Below are 22,173 nucleotides of genomic sequence, written 5' to 3'. Positions count from 1 at the left end.
CCCCTCTGTACTTCCCAAGTCTCTGGACCCATTTCCCCTGGACAGCACCCCCTCCACTCTCCCATCATTTCCTATATGTCTGCTTTTGCTGTATGAAGTATGTATTAGCTTTCGAGTCAAAAGAACAAAAAAAACCCCCAGGTAAATCCACATTGGTGGCTTTAATGAGGCATGCATACACCTGGGACCTGAGAGCTGCAACGGGGGATGCTATGGACCAAAGGATGCATCACGGTATCGAGATCTCTCTGCCTTCCAGACACATGCTGCCTATGGTGACCCCAGGGCAGCAGCCACCAAAGCCTTCGGGACAATTTGAGAGACACAAAGACAGTGCCGTGATTAGGCAAAGCTAAATTCCCATGATCCTCCACAAAGCTTTAATAGGTTTCTGTGATATACGCAGACCTTTGGCTTTCTCTGCTGGCCAGGTCAGTTGGAGCTAAATGAGATCACAGACAATTTGTTAATAAGAGAGGGGCTTCTTTCTGAGACACTGATCTTGCTCTTTGACATCCACAGGCACATGCGTAGCTCACACCAGGTGTGCAAGCATAAAGAATCAAATACATCACACACGGACGTGATCATACGGATCACACCCGCACGCTCGGGGGTCCCACGCATCCACACACGCTGTTCTCACATCGGCACGGACACGACAAAGAGAGGGGCAAACATGCCGGCATATACCCACATGGATCACATGACCATGCGTGCCTCTCTCACACTCACAGACCTCGCGCTTGTGTGCCTGCATGCAGGGCTCACACACACTTGTGCATGGACCCACGTCTTATGCACAGACCTACACACACATGCAGAGCAGTGTCACACACGCATGGATCATGAACACATGCACATCCCTCCATCCCCCTCACGGTGGATTTCTCACCGTCCCTCGTGCACGCTGGCTGCACTCCGTGGGGGTGAGGAAAATCTGCAAACAAGCCTCGAATGGAAAAAAGAGAACGGGTCCCCCTGGTTGTAAAACAGCAAATGCAATCCACTGTCTCCAATGCAAATTTGCTGCACCCTCCCAGCCTTGAATGCAGAGCCTAACCTTACGTCCTCTGCACTTTTTGGACTGATTTCTCCCAAAGGCAGCCAACCTGGGCACTTTGGAGACAGCAGCCGGGGCTGGGAGGGACTCATGTTAGGGTTAATCTTTTGGGGGTGAAAAGTCTGTGGGCCAAAATCAAGTTTGGTGGAGCCCCACTGAAGCACCCCAGGGATGAAGCTAACCCAGTGCATTCCCTGCATGGTGGGTTTGCGTTTTGGGGTGCTAAGTGACAGCGTGGGTTAGCACGCCAGCCGTATCCCCCCGTACACCAGGTCGGACAGGCAGCATCAGGACAGACCTCTGCTCCAGCATACCAGCCCATGACCACACACCACTGTAAGACAGCCTGCAGATGCATTAGTCTTCCTCATAGTGGGGAGGGCCACAGGCCACGACGGGGCTGCACTGAGAAGCCCCTATGACCAGGGGAGCTGCGATGAAGTGTGCAGGGGGCTCAGCACGGGCTGGAGCAGCAGGGTGGCAGCAAGCCAGGCCTGGGGGTCACCAGTGGCTCTGGGTGAGAGACGCAGGACTGGAATAGCAGCACGGGCTGCGTGCCAGGACTGCGGGGCATCGGCACAGCCGGCGTGAAAGAAGCCGGAGCTGCTCCATTTGACCCAGCACTACGACCCTCTCCCTTTGACGACTGCCAGATTTGCTGGCTAGTTAGATGAACGCTGCTTGATGACGCTTCACCGTACAGCCTGGGCTCCGACACCCGGTTCCCCGAGCACACATCGCGACCGCCCGCCCCCGTGAAGTGTTTTCCATCTGCTCCCAGGGAAGGACGGCTAGACGGCGAGTTTGATTTCCGTTCAAACGCTCGCGCAGCGAGATGGACGGAGCCGTCAAGAACAGGAGGGAACAGCTCCGGCTGGGTGCTCGCCCACCAGGGAGCTACAGCCACCAGCTCAGTTTCAGTCCCAGGATGCACAGGACCGCGACCCCGCTGGCCCTGTCCCCAGAGGCGCACCGGGACCTGCTGATGCGGCGGGGTAGCTAGGTGGAAAGCTCTCTCCACCCCCAGGCTCACAGCAGGCTCTCTCCATGCTGTACTTTGGCCCACCTAAGTCATCCAGGCAGCCCCGTTGCCAGAGATAATGATGATAATAATGCAAAAATTACCATTTTCAGGTCCCCTTTCTGTCTGGGCGGCCACCTGGTTTGCCCATGCCTGTGTCTGGCTCTGGACCCAGGAGTCAAAGTGCAGACCCCTCTCCCTTGCCCCAGGCTTGTCCTTGTGAGCTGCCAGCGGCCCAGCACTTGGTCTAAAGGTGGCTTTGAAGCCAGGCCTCCTGACTCACTAGCAGGCAGGGCATTTTTCCACCCCAGGGAACTGAGAAAGGGGCTGGTTTGCGACTCTCACGACAGATTTGGGATGGAGCAGAACTAGCTGGGAACTCCCAGATCCAACGGCTGGGAAGGGCCCACGCCAGATCCCAGCGTGGCAGCTACATTGAACTACAAACCCCCAGATGCAAACCCCCTGCGCCCTGCAAACAGACAGAGCAGATCCGTGGTTTGCATGGGAGCCGTCTCCCTGGACCGGGGCTCCCAATTCCCTCCCTCTCTTTGCCCCATTCCCCAGCCCCAAATCCAAGCTGCCAAGTGTCCGAATCCACCAAGAGAGCCTCACAAAACTACTGGAGTGGGTGTCAGAGCATCCCGAGGGACCGTCTCAAAAATGCCTTCCCTTCCACCCATCATTTCTTTCCTTCCCGCAGGGCGCTCTGTCACTGCAAGGGCAGTGGATCGGACGCAGCAGCTCCGGCTGCAGAATCAATATTTCCATCACTGAGAAATCTGTCTGCCGTTTCCTCTGACATCCCTCCGCTGCGCGGCTCCAACCTTACATCAGGCCTGGGAAGAGCAGCCTGTCTGCTCCTGTCCCTCTCCCCGGAGGGTGCGGTAGAGGAGGTAGCCAAGAGCCACTTACCCGGTACCAGACGATTTCCCGCATCCTGCCGTCCGTCTTGAAGTTACATTTCAAAGTCACGGCATCGCCCACCACCACGGGCGGGAGCGGCTCGATGCTGACGGTCAGGTAACCTGGGAGAGACAGAGGAAAGGAAGAGGACATAAGTCAATGGGAAAGACTGGGGGCAAGCTAGAAACCCCTTCCCTCCCAACACTGGGGTTTCCCAATGCATACCACGGTGCTCTCCTAGCTGCTTTCCCTCTCCCTTTGACGTACACATAAAACAACTATACGCTCCAGCTGGCCTCCCTGAGGCCTGATCCCACCTCCTCTGCCCTCAAGCGTGTTGTTTCCACCAGATCCAAAGTCCACCCTTCATCCATGCATTCAGTATTGCAGCCCCAGACTTCCCAAACGGAGCCATACACATCCCAGCCACCCCCAGACAGGGCTCAGGACTCCTGAAATCAGGAGACTGGCTTTAAAATGATGATTTTTGAAAACAGCATACATGTAGGGTTATGGTTGTGTTTGGCACCTGGGGTCTAGGCCTTTTCCCTGCCAATGGGGCAGTTCATATGCAAGCACGTGGCTTCAAGGCAAATGCCAAGGACCACAAGATCCACCGTAACAATTGCAAGAGCTGGCAGCTGCCAAAGGCCAGGCAGGCTACAGCACAACCCAGCGTTGAGCGTGCATGTTCTCATCGGTGTCCGGTTCACCGTCTGTTAGCTGAACAGCCCGGATGCTCGGCTCAGATTGAGTCATACTGTTAAAACACAAGGTCCTTGCTGTGTATTACTTTTGATCCCTGCCCCAACAGCACTGATATCAGTGGGTCCGCTCCAGATTTCCCCCAGCACCAGAAGAAAAAGGGCGCAGGGAAAGGCATTGCCTCCAGCCTTTCCAGCAGGGAGCCTGTGCTCCAGGCAGCTGAGAAGCATGGGGTGAGAAACGCGTCTCACCGCAGGGACCAGAGCTTCATTCATCTATCCTTCACTCTGCCTTTGAGACTCGCTGGTGATAAGGAGACTCCACAGTGTCTGGCATGGGGTGCCCATGACATGGAGGTTTTCGTGAAGAAGAAAGGGAGCTTATATACCCGTTGCATCCCTGCAGAAGCCCTGCCATGTCAACTCCCCTTCCCATCCCCATAACACGCAAGCTCCTCCATGCTGAGTCTTAGGCCCTCCGTAATACACTGATGTGCGGCTAACTCTAGGCAAATCCCAGCACGGACCAGCCTGGCACCCGAAATGCTCCCAGGCTGCAGGGGCACCAAGCAGCTGCCCTGAGATGGTGGATGAGGCCACAGCTGCACTAGACACCGTGGCCAGGAGGGCTTTGGTCACCGTGCAGCTGGGTCACTGGAGTCCCTGGCAGGTCTGGCAGGTGCCTTGAGCCCTCGCCACCAAAGTGGGTGTCAGCACCGTGCTGGGCAGAGAGCTGCCCATGCTGCTGCGTTGCAGGAGAGTCTCTGCCCTTGCAGCATTCGGTGCCGGCCAAGCTCTGCTCCCACTGACATCAAGGGGAGCTCCCCTCCAAAGAGCCACGTGGTCAGTCTTGAGGACTTCCCAAAACCCTATTTTTAAAGGCCCCAACAATGAGGACCATTAAAGCCCCTCTCCCCTCCCATGGAAATATCCCCCAAAGCTTATAAGGAGGTGCTGTCTCTTTAAGGCCGGCAGACATGGTGCAATGGGCACCGTGGTGGAAGGACTAGGCTGAATTACATCTCCTGTCTCCTCTCAAGGTGAATCTCAGGATTAATTATCCCCCCCAGATGGTGATGCCAAGTGTGATTGCTTGGAAAGGTGTCACGTGGCTCCCTATTAGTTACACAGCCCGAGTCGGGTTTGCTGTCCAGGTGCTTCATAAAGGTGCCCAGGCTTTCGTGTTGCAGCAGCCACGGGAGGGGGCCACGTGCTTCAAGGAGACCAGGGAAGCTGGCGCGGAGGAGTTGTCCGGGCGGACCTCTCCCCCTGGACATTACCTGGGCTTGAACAGCACCTGCCCTGATAGCTGCGTGCCCGTGGACGTGCAGCTGGCAGCACCACGTCTCCTTCCCCTCCCGGTTTAGGCCAGCACGGACGCCAAGGGGCCGGGACCAGTCCAGTTTGCACTGCTTTCGGGCCATGACATGAGGCTGGCAGTCTCAGTCTTAGAAGGGAGGTTTCTGCGTCCTGCCCCACCTCATCGCGAGTCCTCCCCGCTCTGCATTCGCACGGCTGCTCCCCCCTTGCTATTTCCTCCCCGCTCTTTGCTATTCTTGGGCAAGGGGCAAAGCCAGGTGAGGAAAGCATCCTCAGAGCAATGACCCCGAGGCACCAAGTGGGCAGGGAGAGACCGTTCACTCCCTATCATGACAGTATTTGCCCACCGCCAGATTTGCTCAGAGGGGAAATTGCACCTGCCCGGGCTCTGTCCATCACTGGGCATTCGTGTCCCTGCTCCTGGTTGACGGATGGCATCTCAGTAGCTCTGGGTCCCTTGGGGGGCAGAGGTGGAAGATACACAAACTATTCACCTCCAGCTACTCTGAGCCTCCTGAGTCCACTAACCCTCCTAAACCCAGCTCATCTCATTGCCAGCCTCATTAGGAATTGCAAAACACCCGGTTTAGCTGGACAGCTTGCCTCTAGCAATGACCAGTCCTTTCTGCTGCAAAGGAGGGGATGCAAACCCAAGACAGCCAAACACAAGACAGAGGTAAATTCCTCCTGATCCCACCTGCCAGCCTGCGCCCCGAAAGCCCCTTGCATTTGCCTTTCACGGCTGTGGTGGAGCTGGGAGCCTCCTGCAGCAGGGAGTTCCCCTGGTTGCACATTTCTCAGTTACAAAACCACGCCGGCGGCGACTCGATTGAAACGCGCCGTGGTAGGAACAAAACCGAGCAAGGGGAACGGCGGCGGGGACCCAAGCCAGCCGGCAAATCCTTCACGGAGGTGCTGGAGGGGTCAGCGCGGGGCTCGATGAAAGAGATGAAAGCCCGCCTTTGAATTTAGTCGGCACTCGCAGTTGAAAGGCAAGGAGCCTTCTTCCTCGAAGCGCCACAGCCACGTTGCACTTGTTACCTTCACATCAGCCCAGCCGAAGCAAGGAAAAAAAGAGCAGCGAGGGAGGGGGCGGAGGAGGAAAACAGGCCTGCGTTAAGCAGCCGCTGGTAATTGGCCCTGACAGCAAAACCTTCCAGATCAAACAAGCGATCTGCTAGAGGACGGGGAAAAGATAGCGAGGGCTCTTGAGGCTCCCGCCGTGCCACGTTCCCAGGCAGCACGCTGCATCGGCTCCACGCGCACACCTGGGCTTTGCCACCGTGGTGGGTCGCCCTTCTTCAGGAACATGAAGAGTGGCATGAGGGGGGCCACGGCTACTGGAAACTACTGGGGGGCGACCAAAGCGAGGACTCAGGCCGAGGGGAGGGGGAATAATGAAGAGATGTTCTCGCATCGCAGTGACCACAGCAGCTCTGGCTTTGATGGTACGAGCTTATGCCACCCTTTCCCCTCGGACACGTGGCCACCATCACTCTCCCTCCTGTATCTCTGACAACATTTATGCCGCTCCTATTAAGATCCGTTCAGCAAAATAGCCGGCAATATTTAAGAATACAGCGGAGGCACGCGGGGAGGAAAGAGGAATAAATCTCTGCGGGGGCATCAGGGGCTCCTGGCACGCTGTACTCACATGGCAAATTAGTGAGCAGCGCCGCTCGCCCGGTCCCTCCGTCCCATTTCACCCTGTCCTTTTCTTATCTGGGAACCACTATCGGGGAGGGGAGATTTGGGTCAAGAGGCGCAGGATCTGTCCCACGCTTTGTCTCTGACTCCCATTGCTGCCTATGCTCTCCGGCCTGCATTTCCACAAGTGACACCTTAGCCAAGTCCCTTATTCTCTCCGAGGCTTGGCTCAATACTGAGTGGCGGTTCAGGGCCACGTTTTTAAAGACACCGATGTGCCCCTAAAGTTTCAGCTACCGACAGCGGTCCGGCCCTTACGAGAGCGCATGCTTTCAGCTCCGGGTTCAAATCCAGATGCAGACGAGGCCGAGGATCGCTCTTTGATGACCAAGGAGGGCCTCGCTGCTTTGCAAAATCTCTGCCCGGCCAAGCCAACCAAACAGCCCTGACGTTTTTATTTGAGCAAATACTCCGGAGCAATTTTGGAGATGTTTGCTCAGCGGCCACGGACAGGTCGACGGTGAAAGAAGCAGGGGGCGGTGAAGGCAGCGAGCTCCAAGGGGCAGTGTGCAAGTCCCTAGGCTAGCATCGCGGGCCACGTCCTGTGCAAATCAAGAAGTCTGAGCTACGGGGAATTTATCGGCACTCGATACCGGGAGCGCTGTACCGTGCCACCCCGGAGCGATGAGGTCACCACGAGCTCACGAAGATAAATCCTGGTATCGGGGCGGTTATGACATTCCCTCCATGCTAGGGTAGATCCGTAATTACGATTGTAATAAATATTATTACAACAAAGCAATTACCGTGCCACGCTGAGGAGGAACCGTTTGAAAGCCATCCTTCACCTGCTGGCAGAACGGTCTCCGAATCCCTCCGGGGGACTCCGAGTCGCTCGTGGCGGGGACCGGCCGGGATTCCCTTTCATCCGGCTCCAATTCATCCTCCTGCCCTACACAAGACCAGGTTGGGTAAAGCCCCCGGGGGCAGCTGTGCTGACAGGAGCGAGGGAGGAAAGGGAATCTGTATTTCAGTCAAACCTCTCGAGTTGTGCAACAGCTGGGAGATGGGGCAGGGCCCTGAGGACGAGGAGGGCTCAGCCCCAGCTCTGCCAGAAACCTACTGCCTGCTTCACCTCTTTGCAACTCCCTTAACCTTCTCCCCTCGGTCCTTTCCGTCCCCTCTCTTGCCAATACGCACCCCAGGGTGTGTTAGCTCCCCTCCACTTTCCGGCCACGACCAAACAGCTGTCAGCTGGGGATGGACCAGACTGGAAACCCTGGCTCCGGTCCCCTCCCTGACAAACTCATGGTACATCACCACCGATTCACCCGCGGAGACGGCTGGCTTGCAGCTCAGATCGCTTTATAAATGCACAGAGGACAGCGGTGGGCTTATTTACTTTAAATGGTTCCCTGAATCTGCCGTCTCATCCTGAAAAAGCAACGTGGAGAAAGCAAGGGATGTTGTTTGCTTCGAGAAATGCAAACAGGTTTCCAAATGGAGTTGTCAAGATGACGAGCAGAGAGGCGTGGAGGGTGGTACAGACGCCCGAGCTGCAGCGGAGAGGACAACGTGAAAAGGAGAAGGGGAGGCGAGTTCGGCTGCTCTACCGGGAAGGGTGTTTGCTACTAGCAAGCGACTGAAAGGCAGCACGGAGACGGTCCCAAGGGAGACCGTGGGATCCATCGCGGGGAGTTTTTCAGAGCAGGTGAGACAAAACCATCTGCTGGGAGTGGATTAGGCAGGGCCGCTCCTGCTTTAGGGGAGCGAGATGGGCTAGATGACCTCCCGAGGTCCCTTCCAGCTCTGTTCTCTATGAATCTATGATTTGTAAAACACGCTGCTACAGATTTAGTTAATAAATCTATACCGTGCCCTGCAGAAACGGGCTGCAGACATGTGCCTGCTGCGAAAGAAAAAGCAGCGTGGTCTGGGGACTGAGCCTAGGACTGTCAAACTTGGAAGTCCTCCCCTTTAAGCCTGGCTCAGACTCTGACTCGATGTGCGACCTTGGGAAAGCTGCCAAGGCCCAGCGCTCAAAGGGGTCTCTAACTGTGGATGCCACAGCTCCCAGGCACCCTACTTGAAGTACCTGGAGTCCTCAAGCTGGGGGATTCCTCCTCCTACACACAGCCTGGGGAGACCGCTTTTCATCCGCCGATCTGGAAGAGATCAGTCGCATTGTCTGCATCTTACAGAAGGGGAAACTGAGGCACGGAGCTTGCCCAAGGTTAGGACATCAAGTCAAGGCCCTAACACCACTGCAAACTAGAGCAACCTTCACTAAAGCACCTTTGTAAGCCTAGCATAAAGCCTCAGCTACCGGTGGTCAATCCCACCACTACAGCTAGCCCTGTGCTTGGGGGTTTGCTGAAATCCCCGACGCAGAGAGAAAAATGAAACGATTCGTTTCTTGGGCAATGCCAATGCCAATGCCTACCATTCCCAGTTGACAACAGGGTCCCATAGTGGCAAATGCTGGACAAACACAATAAGAGGAAGGCAAGACAAAGATCACAAGCGGAAAAGAGATGGGGGGTGACTTGCTTTCGGCTCAAGACGAGCTTCGTGGCAGAGCCAGGACTAGAAACAAAGGTCTCTTAACACCAAGCCCATGTCATGCCCGCTGGACCAGACGTGCCCCCAGGCTGCCTGGTTTCCAGTTCTGATTTTGCCATTCCCCCCCTTTTTTTATCATCGATAAAAGCAGTGCACCCCTGATTGGAAAAGGCAGGGCAGACGGCCGTGGGTACAGCTTACAAACACCAGGTATCACCGCTTTATCTCGCGCTGCTCGACGGATCGGCCTGGCACGCAGGGCTTCCTCCCCGAGCGCTGGTGTGGTGCCAGAATGAAAGAGCTGAAGTATTAGAGCCTTATCTGACAACACCGTGGGGGACAGAGGGCCAAAGCAGGGCTGAGACGCGTGATAAAACTTGGCCTGTTTGTTCGCACATGTTGGGAGCCAGCCGGACAAGATTACGCCTTTCTGTTACAGATCAACGGGAGTGATTAAGCAATAAAGGAGGCGGTGGAATCAGAGCTGCCAGGTGGCAAAAGATAATGATTGCATTTCCCTCTGTAATATGACCGAGAGACACGTCACCCATTCAAGGGGAGGTCATTTGGATGCCAGGGGCATCAGGAAGACTGCAAGCTCTGCTATTTATTTGTCAGTATTGTTCCCGTTGTGATGAGTGTATTTGGGTAGTGCCTGGCCCGGGAATCCACTGAGCTAGGGGTTGTGCGCGCGTATTATTAAATCGTTGAATTTTCACAGTGCCTCGCACCCAAAGAGCTTTACACACGATTAGTAAGCCATTTGCCAAAAAGGAGGTGCCAAACAGACTCCTACCGTCCTTCCGAGGTGGGCGAAGTGCGGCATAAGGCGTCTACCAGCTTTCCCAGTGTTACCCAGCGAGTCCGGGGAACACAGTCTGGTCTTGACCCCATCCTGTCATGCACCGCCCTGAAAAACCAGAGCAATTCCCCCGGAGGCAACGCAGTGCGCAGAATCTCTCCGTCCTAGGCTTGTGTTGCTGTTGGATGCGAGACCTCTTCAGCCTTTGATGCGTTTAGCCAAAAACACGCTCCATGAGGACAGAAGTGCTCCTGTCCACATTATACAGCTGCAGGCCCAGAGCCATCAAGTGAGTTGGCCAAGGTCACGCAGGGGCAAGACAAGAATTGGACTCAAATGGGCCGAACCCCCATGCTAGCGCTCTAACCAGGCTCTGCAGACCTGCTCCGATGTCAGCCTCTGCTAGTATAGACAGGCTAAACTGTAGTCAGGCAGCACGTTCCCGCGGTGCAGCTCCCCGATTTCAGGCAAGCTGCAGCCGACGGCCTCATCCATATTTGCTGCCTCCACATTGAACGGGGCTCGTCACGCTGGGTGCTGAGCTCCCTTCCCGATGCTCACATATTACCCCATGTCCATGCTGATTCAGGCAAGGCCCAAAGAGCAGAGGAAGGGGGTGCATTTATATCGGTGGCATTTGATGGGCTGCCACCCACAGTGGAGCTAACTGGGAAAACTGAGTGTGGCGCAGCCTGGTTTTAAAGGCGCTGGCGGGGGAGATGAACTCTTTGGAGGATCCAAGCCCGGTGCGGGTGCTGAGCATTGGAAAACGACAGCGACGGAAAGCGCGGTCTCTGGACAGTCTTGTCTGTCTGCACCAGGGAGGTGTCCAAATCCAGCTGCATGCAGGGTACAAGTCACCCATTGGGGCAACGTGCCCAGTCTCAACCTGCCCAGTCTTTCCCCTAGCTCAGTGGGTTTCCACCTTTTTTTTATGTGTGGACCCCTCTGGAAGTTTTGAAGAGCGGCATGGACCCTTTTGAATGGCAAGCGTGGGGGTTCACATATTTTGGATCGATCACAGCCATCTCGCACGGACCCCGGGGTCCACAGACCCCAGGTTGCTCTCGCTGAATCGGAGATCTCCACCTGCGGTTCCTCCGTCCCGGCTCCGGTGCCTACACACTGAAGCAGGGATGCACCGAGCTGGGGAAGGGAGGAGGCCATCAGCTGCCCTGCCCTCCTGGCTCCTCGCTGGCACAGGGCTGCCTGGCGGTGACCTTGGCGAGGCTCTTTGCAATCCTTGCACACGCCGCCCAGCTCCGGAGGAGCGGAGCGATTGGTATGCTTGAAGTGTGGCGCCTCTTTTCAGGAGGGAGAGAGGCGGCTGGAAAAGTCATTTTTCAAGGTTTGACACAGAGTCTCTTTCGCTCTCGCGCAAAGCCAGATAACGATCAGCCGCCGGAGTGATTAGAAAAATATATACATGGCATGGGGAGAGAGAGAGAGAAAGAGGGAGAGGGAGAGGGAGGGGAAGGGCCCGCGGCCGTCTCCTGGGCGGCTGGAGCACGGAGCAGGGGAGGCTCCCTTAGGATGCCGTGTGGGCAGCAGTCTCGGCCCCTGGAGCTGGCAATCGAGGCTGGGCCAGGAGTGCCCGGCAGCCAGCAGCTCTGTTTTTTGGAGGTGGTTTTCTATGGCTAATGCCCCGTGGAGCTAGCGTGGGAGTTTCAGGGGTCCTGGGATAGACAGGAGGTAGATGTAGGACAGACTCGACAGAGAAGACACCCACCCACCCTGGCCTCTCCCTAAATCGACCTCCTTTGCTCCAGATTCAATTCTGTACCGCTCACCCTGCCTCCACCCAAACCCATGCATGCTGGATTTTAATTGAAACCCCTGTCTCCCAGCTGCCTCCGCCACCTTTTAGTCTAGCCCTTTCTAATGCAAAAATGGTCTCTCTTCTCAATTTCCTTTGCTCAGTCATTCTAGATTTGCTTCTAGGTCACTAAGCCTGAACAACAATCCCCGTCCCCACAGAAAAGAAAACCTTTGAGGTGTTATACCAGGTCTTAAATACAGGCTTCTCTGTTCTAAGCCTGACCAAGGTATCTATAATTGCTGCACCAAGTTAAGTCTCCTTAGATCTAAATGTTGTTGTGTAGTCTTGTGTCCAGGCTTTTTCCTTGGACTCCTGGATGAAGTCCACACCAGCAACCATCATGGAAAAAGGTTAAGTAAGGCCGCTTCATGCTGGACCTGTCCATGTGCTGATGGGGAGAGCCTGTTGCTTGCTACCATCCTCAGGCAGCTACTCAGCCAGGCCAGCTCAGGTACATAGCCCCACCACTACTAACCTATAAAGGACTCTCTTTTAGGAGCAAGACCCCATGTTATATCTGTGCTAGGGACTACATTAGGTCCCCATGTTACATCTGTGCTAGTGACCATGTTAGGTCTCCATGTTACATCTGTGCTAGGGACTACATTAGGTCCCCATGTTATATCTGTGCTAGTGACCATGCTAGGTCCCTATGTTATATCTGTGCTAGTGACCATGTTAGGTCCCCATGTTATATCTGTGCTAGGGACTACATTAGGTCCCCATGTTATATCTGTGCTAGTGACCATGTTAGGTCCCCATGTTATATCTGTGCTAGTGACTACATTAGGTCCCCATGTTATATCTGTGCTAGTGACCACGTTAGGTCTCTATGTTATACCTGTGGTAAGTGACCATGTTAGGTCCCCATGTTATATCTGTGCTAGTGAGGGCTTAGTTATGGTATAATAATGGTCTTCTTGAAACCTTATGTGGGCACCACAGCCATTATGCATGCACAACCCAGATATCACAAGCCCAATACGATGCTCAGATCCTGTAGGTCACCAAGACCCTTCATCAGGATATTTGCTGCTTTCTAACACACACCCAAGATCACCAGGACTTTGTTTCTAAGCACATGCTGCCAGCCCAAGCGGGAACACTGGATCTCCCTTCTCTTCTCTGACCCTCCCCACCGAGAGATCGATCCCGGGTCGCAGGAATAGGAGCAAATGGCATGTAAAAAACCTTGTCCTTCAGAGCTCACCAGAGCCAGCATCCTTCCCCAACAAGCCCTGCTGGATTAAAGAGCTTGTGAGGAGTTTGCAGGGGATCAACTTAGCCAGAGAGCCGTGCAGCACGAGACAACGAAATAAAGCACGTCAAGTGCCTCGCTGTCAACACGGCAGATGAGGACCTGTCCGGTACAAAGGCGCCGACGCTCCGTGCAAACGACTCCCGCCGCCGTTACAAGGAGCTGAAGAGGGGGGACTCGATGCAACTTGAAACCCGGGCAGCCTTCAAAAGGGAGCGCTGGCGACAACACAGAGACAGACAAAGCCGAGCCTGCGCTTCAAACCGGGGGACGAGACAAACAGATGCCCGGTTCAAACGGAAAGCAGAGCAAAAGGGAGAGAGGAAAAGAAAGACAGAGAGAGCGCGGACACAAGAGAGACAGCAGAAACAGATGCACGGCTCTCAAAGGAGCCAGCCCAAAAATGCTAAGCGGGGGAAAAAAAGCCAGGCAAATAACAAATAAAGCATAAATCCAGATGGACCCTTCCAAAAACCTGCTCACTTTTTTTTGATGTAGTTGACACAGATCCCCATAGCAATTGCTGAACATGATGTCCTGGCCTTTTCTCAGTGAGATGCTGCCACAGTGACGTCGCTATTATCCTTCCTAAGCTTTGATTTTGGTTCAGGCACAGACCCCCCTCCCTCTTCTCTGCCTTCCTGCTCTCTCCGTCGGGATCAATGCTACACCAGGATTTGCGCGCGTGTACCTGTTGCCTGCAGCAGGTGCTCTGCTGGGATTGGCCTGAGATGTCCTTCTACCTTCCAGGCTTTTGCTAATTAGGCTTTTTAATGGAGCATTTGTCATCTGCTCTGATGCTTGTAAGAGTCTGTGCAGCTAAAAGCTCTCCAACCGGCTGTCGAGCTGGCGTCCTAAGAACAAGCACGGCACCCTGCCTCCGAGTTTCAACAAGCAGCCCCGTGCACCACGCGAGTGGTCCTTTCAGTTCAGCTCGGCTCACGACGCATGCATGAAACCAGCTCCAGAGCAGAGGGGAAGATGTCAAAGCAGAGACAACAGAGACTGAACTTCAAATGCATTCGGCATCCCTGTGACACCCTGATACCACCGTCACTGGTAGCTGGGAGCTTTCAAAACCCATGAAACCAGAGGATATAGGCTTCAAAACTAGGAGACTGAGAAAGGCAACGGACATGGGCCTTTGCTGTTTTTTCCAGCTTTTTTTCCCCTGCAACCACAATGATTGCAAATTCACTTGGAAAAAAAAAAGCAAGCAAGCCGAGGTATCATCACATATCTCCAGTCACAATCACATGCCTCCAAGAGCTGGAGCTTTAACAACACTGAATATGCCCGGCCTTGCAATACACTCATCAGAGGTGGGTTTGGGATCGTCAGAGACACACAAGCACTAACAACACCTCAAATAATCTCTACGTGAATTCATTTTCATCGGTTTTCTGGTGTCTCCCCATCGTTCTCTCCCAAGCCCCTCATCCCAGATGACAGAGTTGGCCTATGGAGGGGTCTGACCCTTGCTTTTTGACTCCCCTCCCCCCCCCCAAAAAGCTTTCATCTTGCCTCAAAGCCTGACGTCACCTCACTGCACTTAATAGTGAGAACTAAAAAGCCCCCGCTGGGGATTACTTGCAAAAGCGGCAATCTTTGGCAATCCCTCGCAGTCGAGGATGATTGTTGTCCACGACTGTCTTATCGGTGGGTCCGAAGATGGCATTATACGTTCTTGAATGGTCTCATAGCTCTGATTGCATCAATACGGCATTCTTCCATGCATAGGTGACTGGTAGGGGGGGCACGGGAGGGCACGTGCCCACTCCGACAGGGCCATCCCCTGCCACCGACGGCTTCTGCGGGTGCCCCCCCAGACTCAGGAGGCACCCGTCGCGCTCCTAATGAGCAAAAGGTGCAGTTTTGGGGGGTTTTTTCCATTAGCATATATTGTCATCTGCTGTGGCTTTTAGCTCAGGGCTTTGGAAACCATGAAGAGCCAAGGGAGAGTCTCCAGCAAGCTCGTCCTGGTAGCTGGGGCATTTCCAAACCTAGCCGAGCTCCAGTCATGCAGAGAGGTGGTTAACCTGAAGTGTTAGTCTGAAGTCAGGGTAGAACTGCACCTTCTAGACTAACTGAATCAGAGAGGCATACGCTGTTGTGAGCGAGAGCTCACTTCATCAGATGCTTCAGTTAGTCTAGAAGGTGCATCTCTACCCTTGCCAAGAGCTCAGTGGGGTCCTACAAAGGCTTGGACACACATGTGGAAAGAAGCGCCACCAGAAAGAGCATCATAAGGATCAAGAACGAACCTTGGGGTGGGCATGATACAAAAGCTCTGGGTTAGGGCTACAGGGACCAAGGAAAACCTTTCCTCGGGGTCAGATTATTCTGCATCTGCCTACTCTGAGGGATTTCTTACAACTTCTTGGCCGCTGCTGGAGAAGGGAAAGCAGGCTGATTCAGTGTGACATTTCTGTGAGGCCCAGAGGTTGTAACGAACGGCGTTGTCCCTCTTGGACATTTATACCAGCGATGGCTTAATCAAGCTGTAAATATGCCGAGTGGCCATCAGGAGCTTTCTGCTGGTATGTGAGCAGAAGGGTTTGCAGGCTCCAGCTCTGGACTTTCCCCCGGCCCTCGGAGCAGCTATCACACATGATGCCACCTGTCAAGATGCCCCCCCCCCCACAGCAGGAGGCTGAGAAATAACAACTTTAATTAAAAACTTTATCTTCAAAACGCAACTCCGGGTTTGCGCACAGCGGGAGGACGGGCCGTGCTGCGTGAACTCCGGCGAGCAGGGCAGGGGCCGCTCGCTTTGCAATGCTGCTTCCTTCCAGGTCTGCGCTGTGTTGCAAAACAAGGACGAGCCGTGCCAGCTGATCTGCAGCCAGGAGCACGTGTACTGCACGCACGTGTGCATCGGCCTGTGCCCACACACGGAGGAGGGGTGTGTTTTGGCAGGCACGTGAGAACGTGCACGTAGGCATCAGCCTGTGTTAGCGTGGCAGCATCAGTATGTGCACACCTTCCAAATGTCACAAAGGTTTGTGTGTGCACACGCATGCATGGGTGGGCATCTAGGCCAGCTCACACATGTACATGCACTTCCATGTTTCAGTGCACACTCGTGCATTGACTTAACCAGTATGTGTTTGCTTCAGAACATGTACAACCCTAAGGACATACAAAGTGCATTGACATATGTCTGTGCGGTGTATGCATGGGTATGCATGTTAATGTACACGCATCATGCTCCATAAGGGGGTGTGCACGCAGTGGTGTGTGGCTGTGAACACCTAGCTGAGAAGACACACACATATATGCATCCCTGCCACAGCACCTGTGCTTTGATGTTGCACACACATCTGTGCATCCCTGCCATAGCACCTGTGCTTTGATGTTGCACACACATCTACACATCCCTGCCATTGCACCTGTGCTTTGATGTTGCACGCACATCTGTGCATCCCTGCCATTGCACCTGTGCTTTGATGTTGCACACACATCTACACATCCCTGCCATTGCACCTGTGCTTTGATGTTGCACACACATCTGTGCATCCAAGCCATTGCACCTGTGCTTTGGTGTTGCACACACATCTGTGCATCCCTGCCATAGCACCTGTGCTTTGATGTTGCACACACATCTGTGCATCCAAGCCATTGCACCTGTGCTTTGATGTTGCACACACATCTGTGCATCCCTGCCACAGCACCTGTGCTTTGATGTTGCACACACTGAAGTCTCGATGCATGTGCGTGGATTACAGGGCATGCACTTTTATGGCTCAGCAGCCCAGTTTGCACACTTGTGTCCACAAGCACGCACATGCCAATGTGCACTGCATGCACAATAAGAGCTGGAGGCAGAGATAATGCCACGCTGGATTCTGGCAGATGAAACGGTTGGGATAAAAAGAGCTCAAAGTCACGGGACAAAGCCCTGTTCGTTGGAAGGGGCTTGGGGTCAGATGGTGCACTCCCGCCTTCTGTGACCAAGACGAGTCGCAGGGACCAGCCCCGGTTCATAGAACGAGCCCGAGCCACATGCCTTCGGCAGAAATCCCAGCGGGACAATAGGAAGATAATGGGGTCATTTTGCCGATCAGAGATTTATTCATAGCCCCGCAGGCGGCAGGCAGGTGGAATCCTAATCAATGCAGGCTCTCTAATGAGTAGCAGAGACCAGGTCCTTTGTGGCAGAATGGGCTTCGAGGGGGAGTAAAGGAGGACGGCAGCAGGACAGGGAGCGGATGAGACAGCATCTCCCCCTGGAAGTGGGGGTCTGGGCTGCAGGGGGTAAAAGGACTAGCACAAGCGCAGCGCTGATGCTCATCTATAACACGACGGTGTCCAGGATGGTCAGACACGCTGGTGCCCTTCAGCCCCTAGGATTGTTCCCATCACATATGCCCCCATGCCACATCCAGTCCCTGCCCAACCCAGACCAGGTATAGCCGGGAATATCCCCACCGCCAGCCATGGCCTGGCCCCTTTCCTCTCCCCATCCTCCCGCCTGAGTCTGCAGCAGTGGGGAAAGGAAGGATTTCATTTTCCTCTTTAATAAACAGCTCTTCCCCCTCTGCATCTTGAGCAGGTACAAGGTGGGGGGCGGCAAGAGGGGGCTGCTGCCTTTCACTGCTATAGCAATGCTCGCATGAGCAAACAGGGCCAAGATTACAGCAGGGCCGGCACCGCGAGGGGAGGCTGACGCTGCCTCTTCTGCTCAGACTCCATTCACCTGCCTATGCAGAGGCCTCGAGAGGCTAAGACACCCGCACACGGTGCCCAGAGTTTGGTATAAAGATCCATTCAACCCTTTCCCACTTTGCCCCTTGTGCCCCGCGTCCCCCAAGCTCACAGAGCAGGAGGGAAGGAAACTTGAGGCATGACGCGAGTCATACACGACAACCACAAGAGACAGCAATGGCCTATTAGATTAGCAAGTCCCTCTCCCCTGCATCAAGGGCCGTGAGGATAAAGGCCTCAGATGGAGGATGCATGAGATATTACATGGATAAGAGACCCAGCGGGGAGCAGAACTGGCAGCAGCAGAGCAAAGCCGGATGGGGGAAGGGAGGCGAGCGTACGTGTGTGCACGCAGGGAAACTTAGCACACAACCAAAACACCAGCCCATCTGCTCCCTGGCTCGCCAGGAAGAGAGGGACTTTAAAGAGAGATCACCTTTCCAGACGGAGCCTAGGGGAGAGGTGGGGGAGTCCAAGCCAACAGCCTCCAACCCGCTGGCACCTGCATTGGTGTTGGCGTCTGGGCTGAGCTGGGTGCTTGCGTGACCTCGCTTTCCCTTCATTGCGACGCCAAGCTGCTGTGCCCCGATAAGGTCACCTGGGCTGAGACCGCCCCGGCACGAGTTTTATGCACACACGAGTGTTTGCGCGTACGTGCCTGCACATGCACACACGTACAGGAGCAGGGGCACATGCGTATGCTTATGGGTATGGTTGCACAAGTGCACACGTACGTGCACAAAGGGAAGGATCCCTGCTGTCTCGGCGGGAGAAGGCAGTCATCTGGTAGCAGCTCACAGACTCATCCTCATCCCTTCCCCTCCCACCCACCCCTCACCAGCACCAGGACAGACCTTGCTGCCTCCCTCACTGTGGATTCCTCCCTCTCCTCCACACGATGGTTGCATGGAGGCCCTTATTTCCACCGGACTGCTGTTTTCTGGCACTTTTCTCCCAGGTGCTCAGCTACCAGCCCCCTACTTTGATGCATAACAGCTGGAAGTCAGAAGCAAGAAGGGTCCTTCTCACCTGCAGCGCAAGGGATGGGATCCCCCTGGCTCTTCCCCAAGTCCCAGCCTAGGAGGTGTGGCTGGGGCTATGTGGGCAACAAACCAAGCCCAGACAGGCTGGAGAGGATAGGGATGAAGATGGTGCTCTGCACCCAGGCAGTGGGGAAGAAAGTCTAATGCCCTTTCTAGCCCTTTCTTGAGTGATGCGACTGATAAAAGTCCTTGGCCGCATGGGCATTACAAACAAAATACAGATGCCACCATGGCTTCAAGCAGTGTCAGGGCTCCCAAACTTCTTAGCACTCAGTTGTGTTCACAGGCACCAGCCCTTCCTCCTGGCCCTCCAGGCAAGTGGGTACCGATGGTGCTGCTGGAAGAGGGGGCGAGTTCATGTCGGCTCACACAGCGCCGGCAAGGACGCCAGCAGCTAGGTCTGCCACCTTCCCGAAACCATAGTGCTGCCCCGTCAGAAAGGTGCAGGGGGTCGGACAGAACAAGTAGCCTGGATATAATACAATGCACCACAGGGGCTGTCCTGCTATGTGAGGTTTGAATTAGGAGTCAAGATCCCAAGCCAATCCCATGTTGCCTGTGTGCGAGGGCGTGCATGCACACACAAAAACACATGTGCACACAAGCAGAGCGAGGTTCGTCCTTCAGCACGAGGACCCGATATTACTGAAGCTGCCGCAGGCTTTTGCAGAGGGACAGAGCTACCTCACGGCCCGGCAGCAGCTATGAGTTTCAGGTGCATCTCGGAAACATGCCCGCCCATCACGGCCAGCTATGCGAGTCAAAGCAGCTACTGCCCCAGGCTGCCCAGATGGTTACGCCCAGCATCCCTGAAGAACCAGGCTGTGGACATCTCCCTCTCCTACCCAACTCTGAACACAAGAGCAGGTGCTCGGGACTGCTGGAAGTGCAGCTGGATGGATGCTTTATTGCAAAAGTAGTAAGGATTTGAGTGCCGCCAGGGTCTTTACTGGATGGGAGGGGAAGGTAACCAACTCACGGACAATGGTAACAGCGCTCAGAGCTGACAAATCGTCTCAAATCGGGCTCCCATGAACAAGGCTCCTCAAACCAGAGGCCTCCTGTGGAAATGCTGATCATTCCCCTCCCTGGCAGGGCTTGAGACTGAAAAGCCATTATTAACTCAGCGAGGGTCCTGACACACTGCTCCCCTGTGCCGAAAGCAGAAAAAGCACTCGGGTACCTCGCATGCTACGCCGTGGGTTAATGGTGCCTTTCTGAGGACCACCGCGCTACTTGACACCCACTCCACAGCCACTGTCGTCTCCATCCCTCGCTGAGCTCTGTCATTGCAATGAAGCCAGCCTCTAATCTCTTTAGCAGACAGCATGAGACAGAGTTCCTCTCACCTTTTTAAACAGTAAAGGCCTTTCCCTCATTCCCTTGCCCTCCGCTGTGCCTTCTCCGTTCCTGTAACATCCTTCTATAATAAGGTGACCCAAGCTGCACCCGGGATTCAAAATGCAGCCTCTCTCTTCCCTTGAAACAGTGCCGGACTAATTTCCTCTGACATCTATTGCATGTCTCTTTTTACAGCGCAGAATTGCATGCGCTTTCTCATTCCCTCTCTGCTCCTCAGGTCCTTCTCAGGACTTCGCAGCTGTTTAAAGAGCCAGGGAAGTCTGAAAAAGACCCCCAGGGTCCGGACGCCGATGCAAATGTGCTTTCTCTCTGGTCAGACAGGAGGCAGGAGGTCTACGTGGGTGGGCTTGCCTGAAAAGTGCAATCCATTTTCAGCCCAAAATTTCCACTGCTACAAAAACGGCGTGCGTGGGACATTTCACTGCGTGGTGTGTGTGGGATGGTTTTGCAAGGATGAGAGGAGGAAGGAAACCCCCAAAACACTGGCATGGCATTCTGCGTACATGTGTGCCCAAAACGCTGTCTCTTGGGTGCAATGTTCAATCAAAAATGCCAACCAGAGACTCTGGTCCTGCCAAAGGCTCCCGCACAGGCTCAAGGAGCTCTTTTGATCACGACAGTGACTAGCACAAAGAGAGAGGAAGCATGGTGCTTTGGCAAGGCAGCAACTCACTTCTCTGACTTTGGCCAGATCCTATTTTCTCTGGACCTCAGTTCCCTTTCTACAACGCAAGGATGATATCACTACCCTGCCTCCGAAGCGGATGTGCATTAAGAGTTGTGAGGTGCTCAGATACTCCAGTAATGGGGTCGGGGAGCAAATGAGCCCTGCTGCATACACACTATTGGTATATGGTCTTCTTTCTATGGTGAGCATCCTCTTACAAACCAAGAGGCAAGGCTCTATTAAAACGCTTCCAGTCTGATCAAATAAGTACCAAACGAGCCACAGAAGAACGCATCCATCGTCGTCAAGCAGGACACGAGCCCCAGCCCGTTCAAGCCCAGAGACCTGCCTCGTCCCTTGCGTGTCAAAGAAACCTAAAGGCATCTCTTAACATACTCGCTCGGTTAACGCCGACGATGGAAAACAACCCCTTCCCAGCTGCCCAGGCACCTGGCGCACGCCCCGAGGTGTGAAGCTTGATGTTCCCCGTGCATCACAAAGGCAACGGGGACACCCATGTCAAGGGGTCCGGAAGACATGCCGATCCGTCCCAGAACAAAGCACAAGGGCTCTCTGATGCTGGAGCAATCCAGGGACCTACGCGGCGCTCGCCTTCACCTTCTGCGCAGCGTGCCTGCGTGCTGACTTTTCAGATCTCCGTCAGATGTTGTCAGAGTTAAAAGAAACAGCACGTTTCTTTTCAAATGCATTCAGAGAGCTCCTCTAGGCTCTTCCATGGGGTAGTTGCAGAGCAGGGGCTGAGCCAAAACCCCAGTTCTCAGCTGCGCCCGCGACTTAGGGGACTTTTGGAAATGGAGACAGACTCCCTACTTGGGTTCCTCTCTCTGCTTTGCTGTCTGCAAGCGGCTGATCCATTTAAAAAAAAAAATAAAATAAATGGTTGCGAGTATTTGAATCCATGATTGGATTGTAAAGGTCATTCAGAACAGCAGGGACGCCAGCGAAATTGCACCTCTTGGAGATAACTCATCAGCCTCATCCCTTCAATTTGTTGGTGTGTATCGCAAGGGAAACACTGCAGAAGTTTGAGGATTGAGGGGTTTTATCTCCTCCCCCCCCCAACACTTTTGCACTTTTATGATGAAGTTGCATTTCACAGCAAAGACATCACATGCGAAGTGCAACCCTCTGATTAGATTATGACCTATGGAAATAGAGCCCTCTGATTAGATAGCATCCCAAGGGGAGAAGAGCTTCTTGGGTTTTTTTAATTTTTTTGGATAGAGAGCAGTGGGAATTTTTGCTACCTATTTAAAAAGGGACAGAGAGTG

The 22,173-nt window shown here is 54.3% G+C and overlaps 1 protein-coding gene across 1 annotated transcript in view; it reads right to left on the bottom strand.

The window, feature by feature from the left end:
- IGSF21 (immunoglobin superfamily member 21) overlaps positions 1–22,173 on the bottom strand; it is a gene marked incomplete at its 3' end in the record, with an annotated part of 194,903 nt that overhangs the window by 117,543 nt on the left and 55,187 nt on the right. Inside the window, exon 2 of the mRNA XM_006034741.3 lies at positions 3,000–3,112. Coding sequence (XP_006034803.3) covers positions 3,000–3,112 — 113 coding nt within the window. The remainder of the gene's footprint in view (positions 1–2,999; positions 3,113–22,173) is intronic.

This window comes from Alligator sinensis, unplaced genomic scaffold (assembly GCF_000455745.1).
Source record: "Alligator sinensis unplaced genomic scaffold, ASM45574v1 scaffold1782_1, whole genome shotgun sequence".
In the NCBI taxonomy this organism is placed as follows: Eukaryota; Metazoa; Chordata; order Crocodylia; family Alligatoridae; genus Alligator; species Alligator sinensis.
This window is presented reverse-complemented; position numbering and strand designations above follow the sequence as displayed.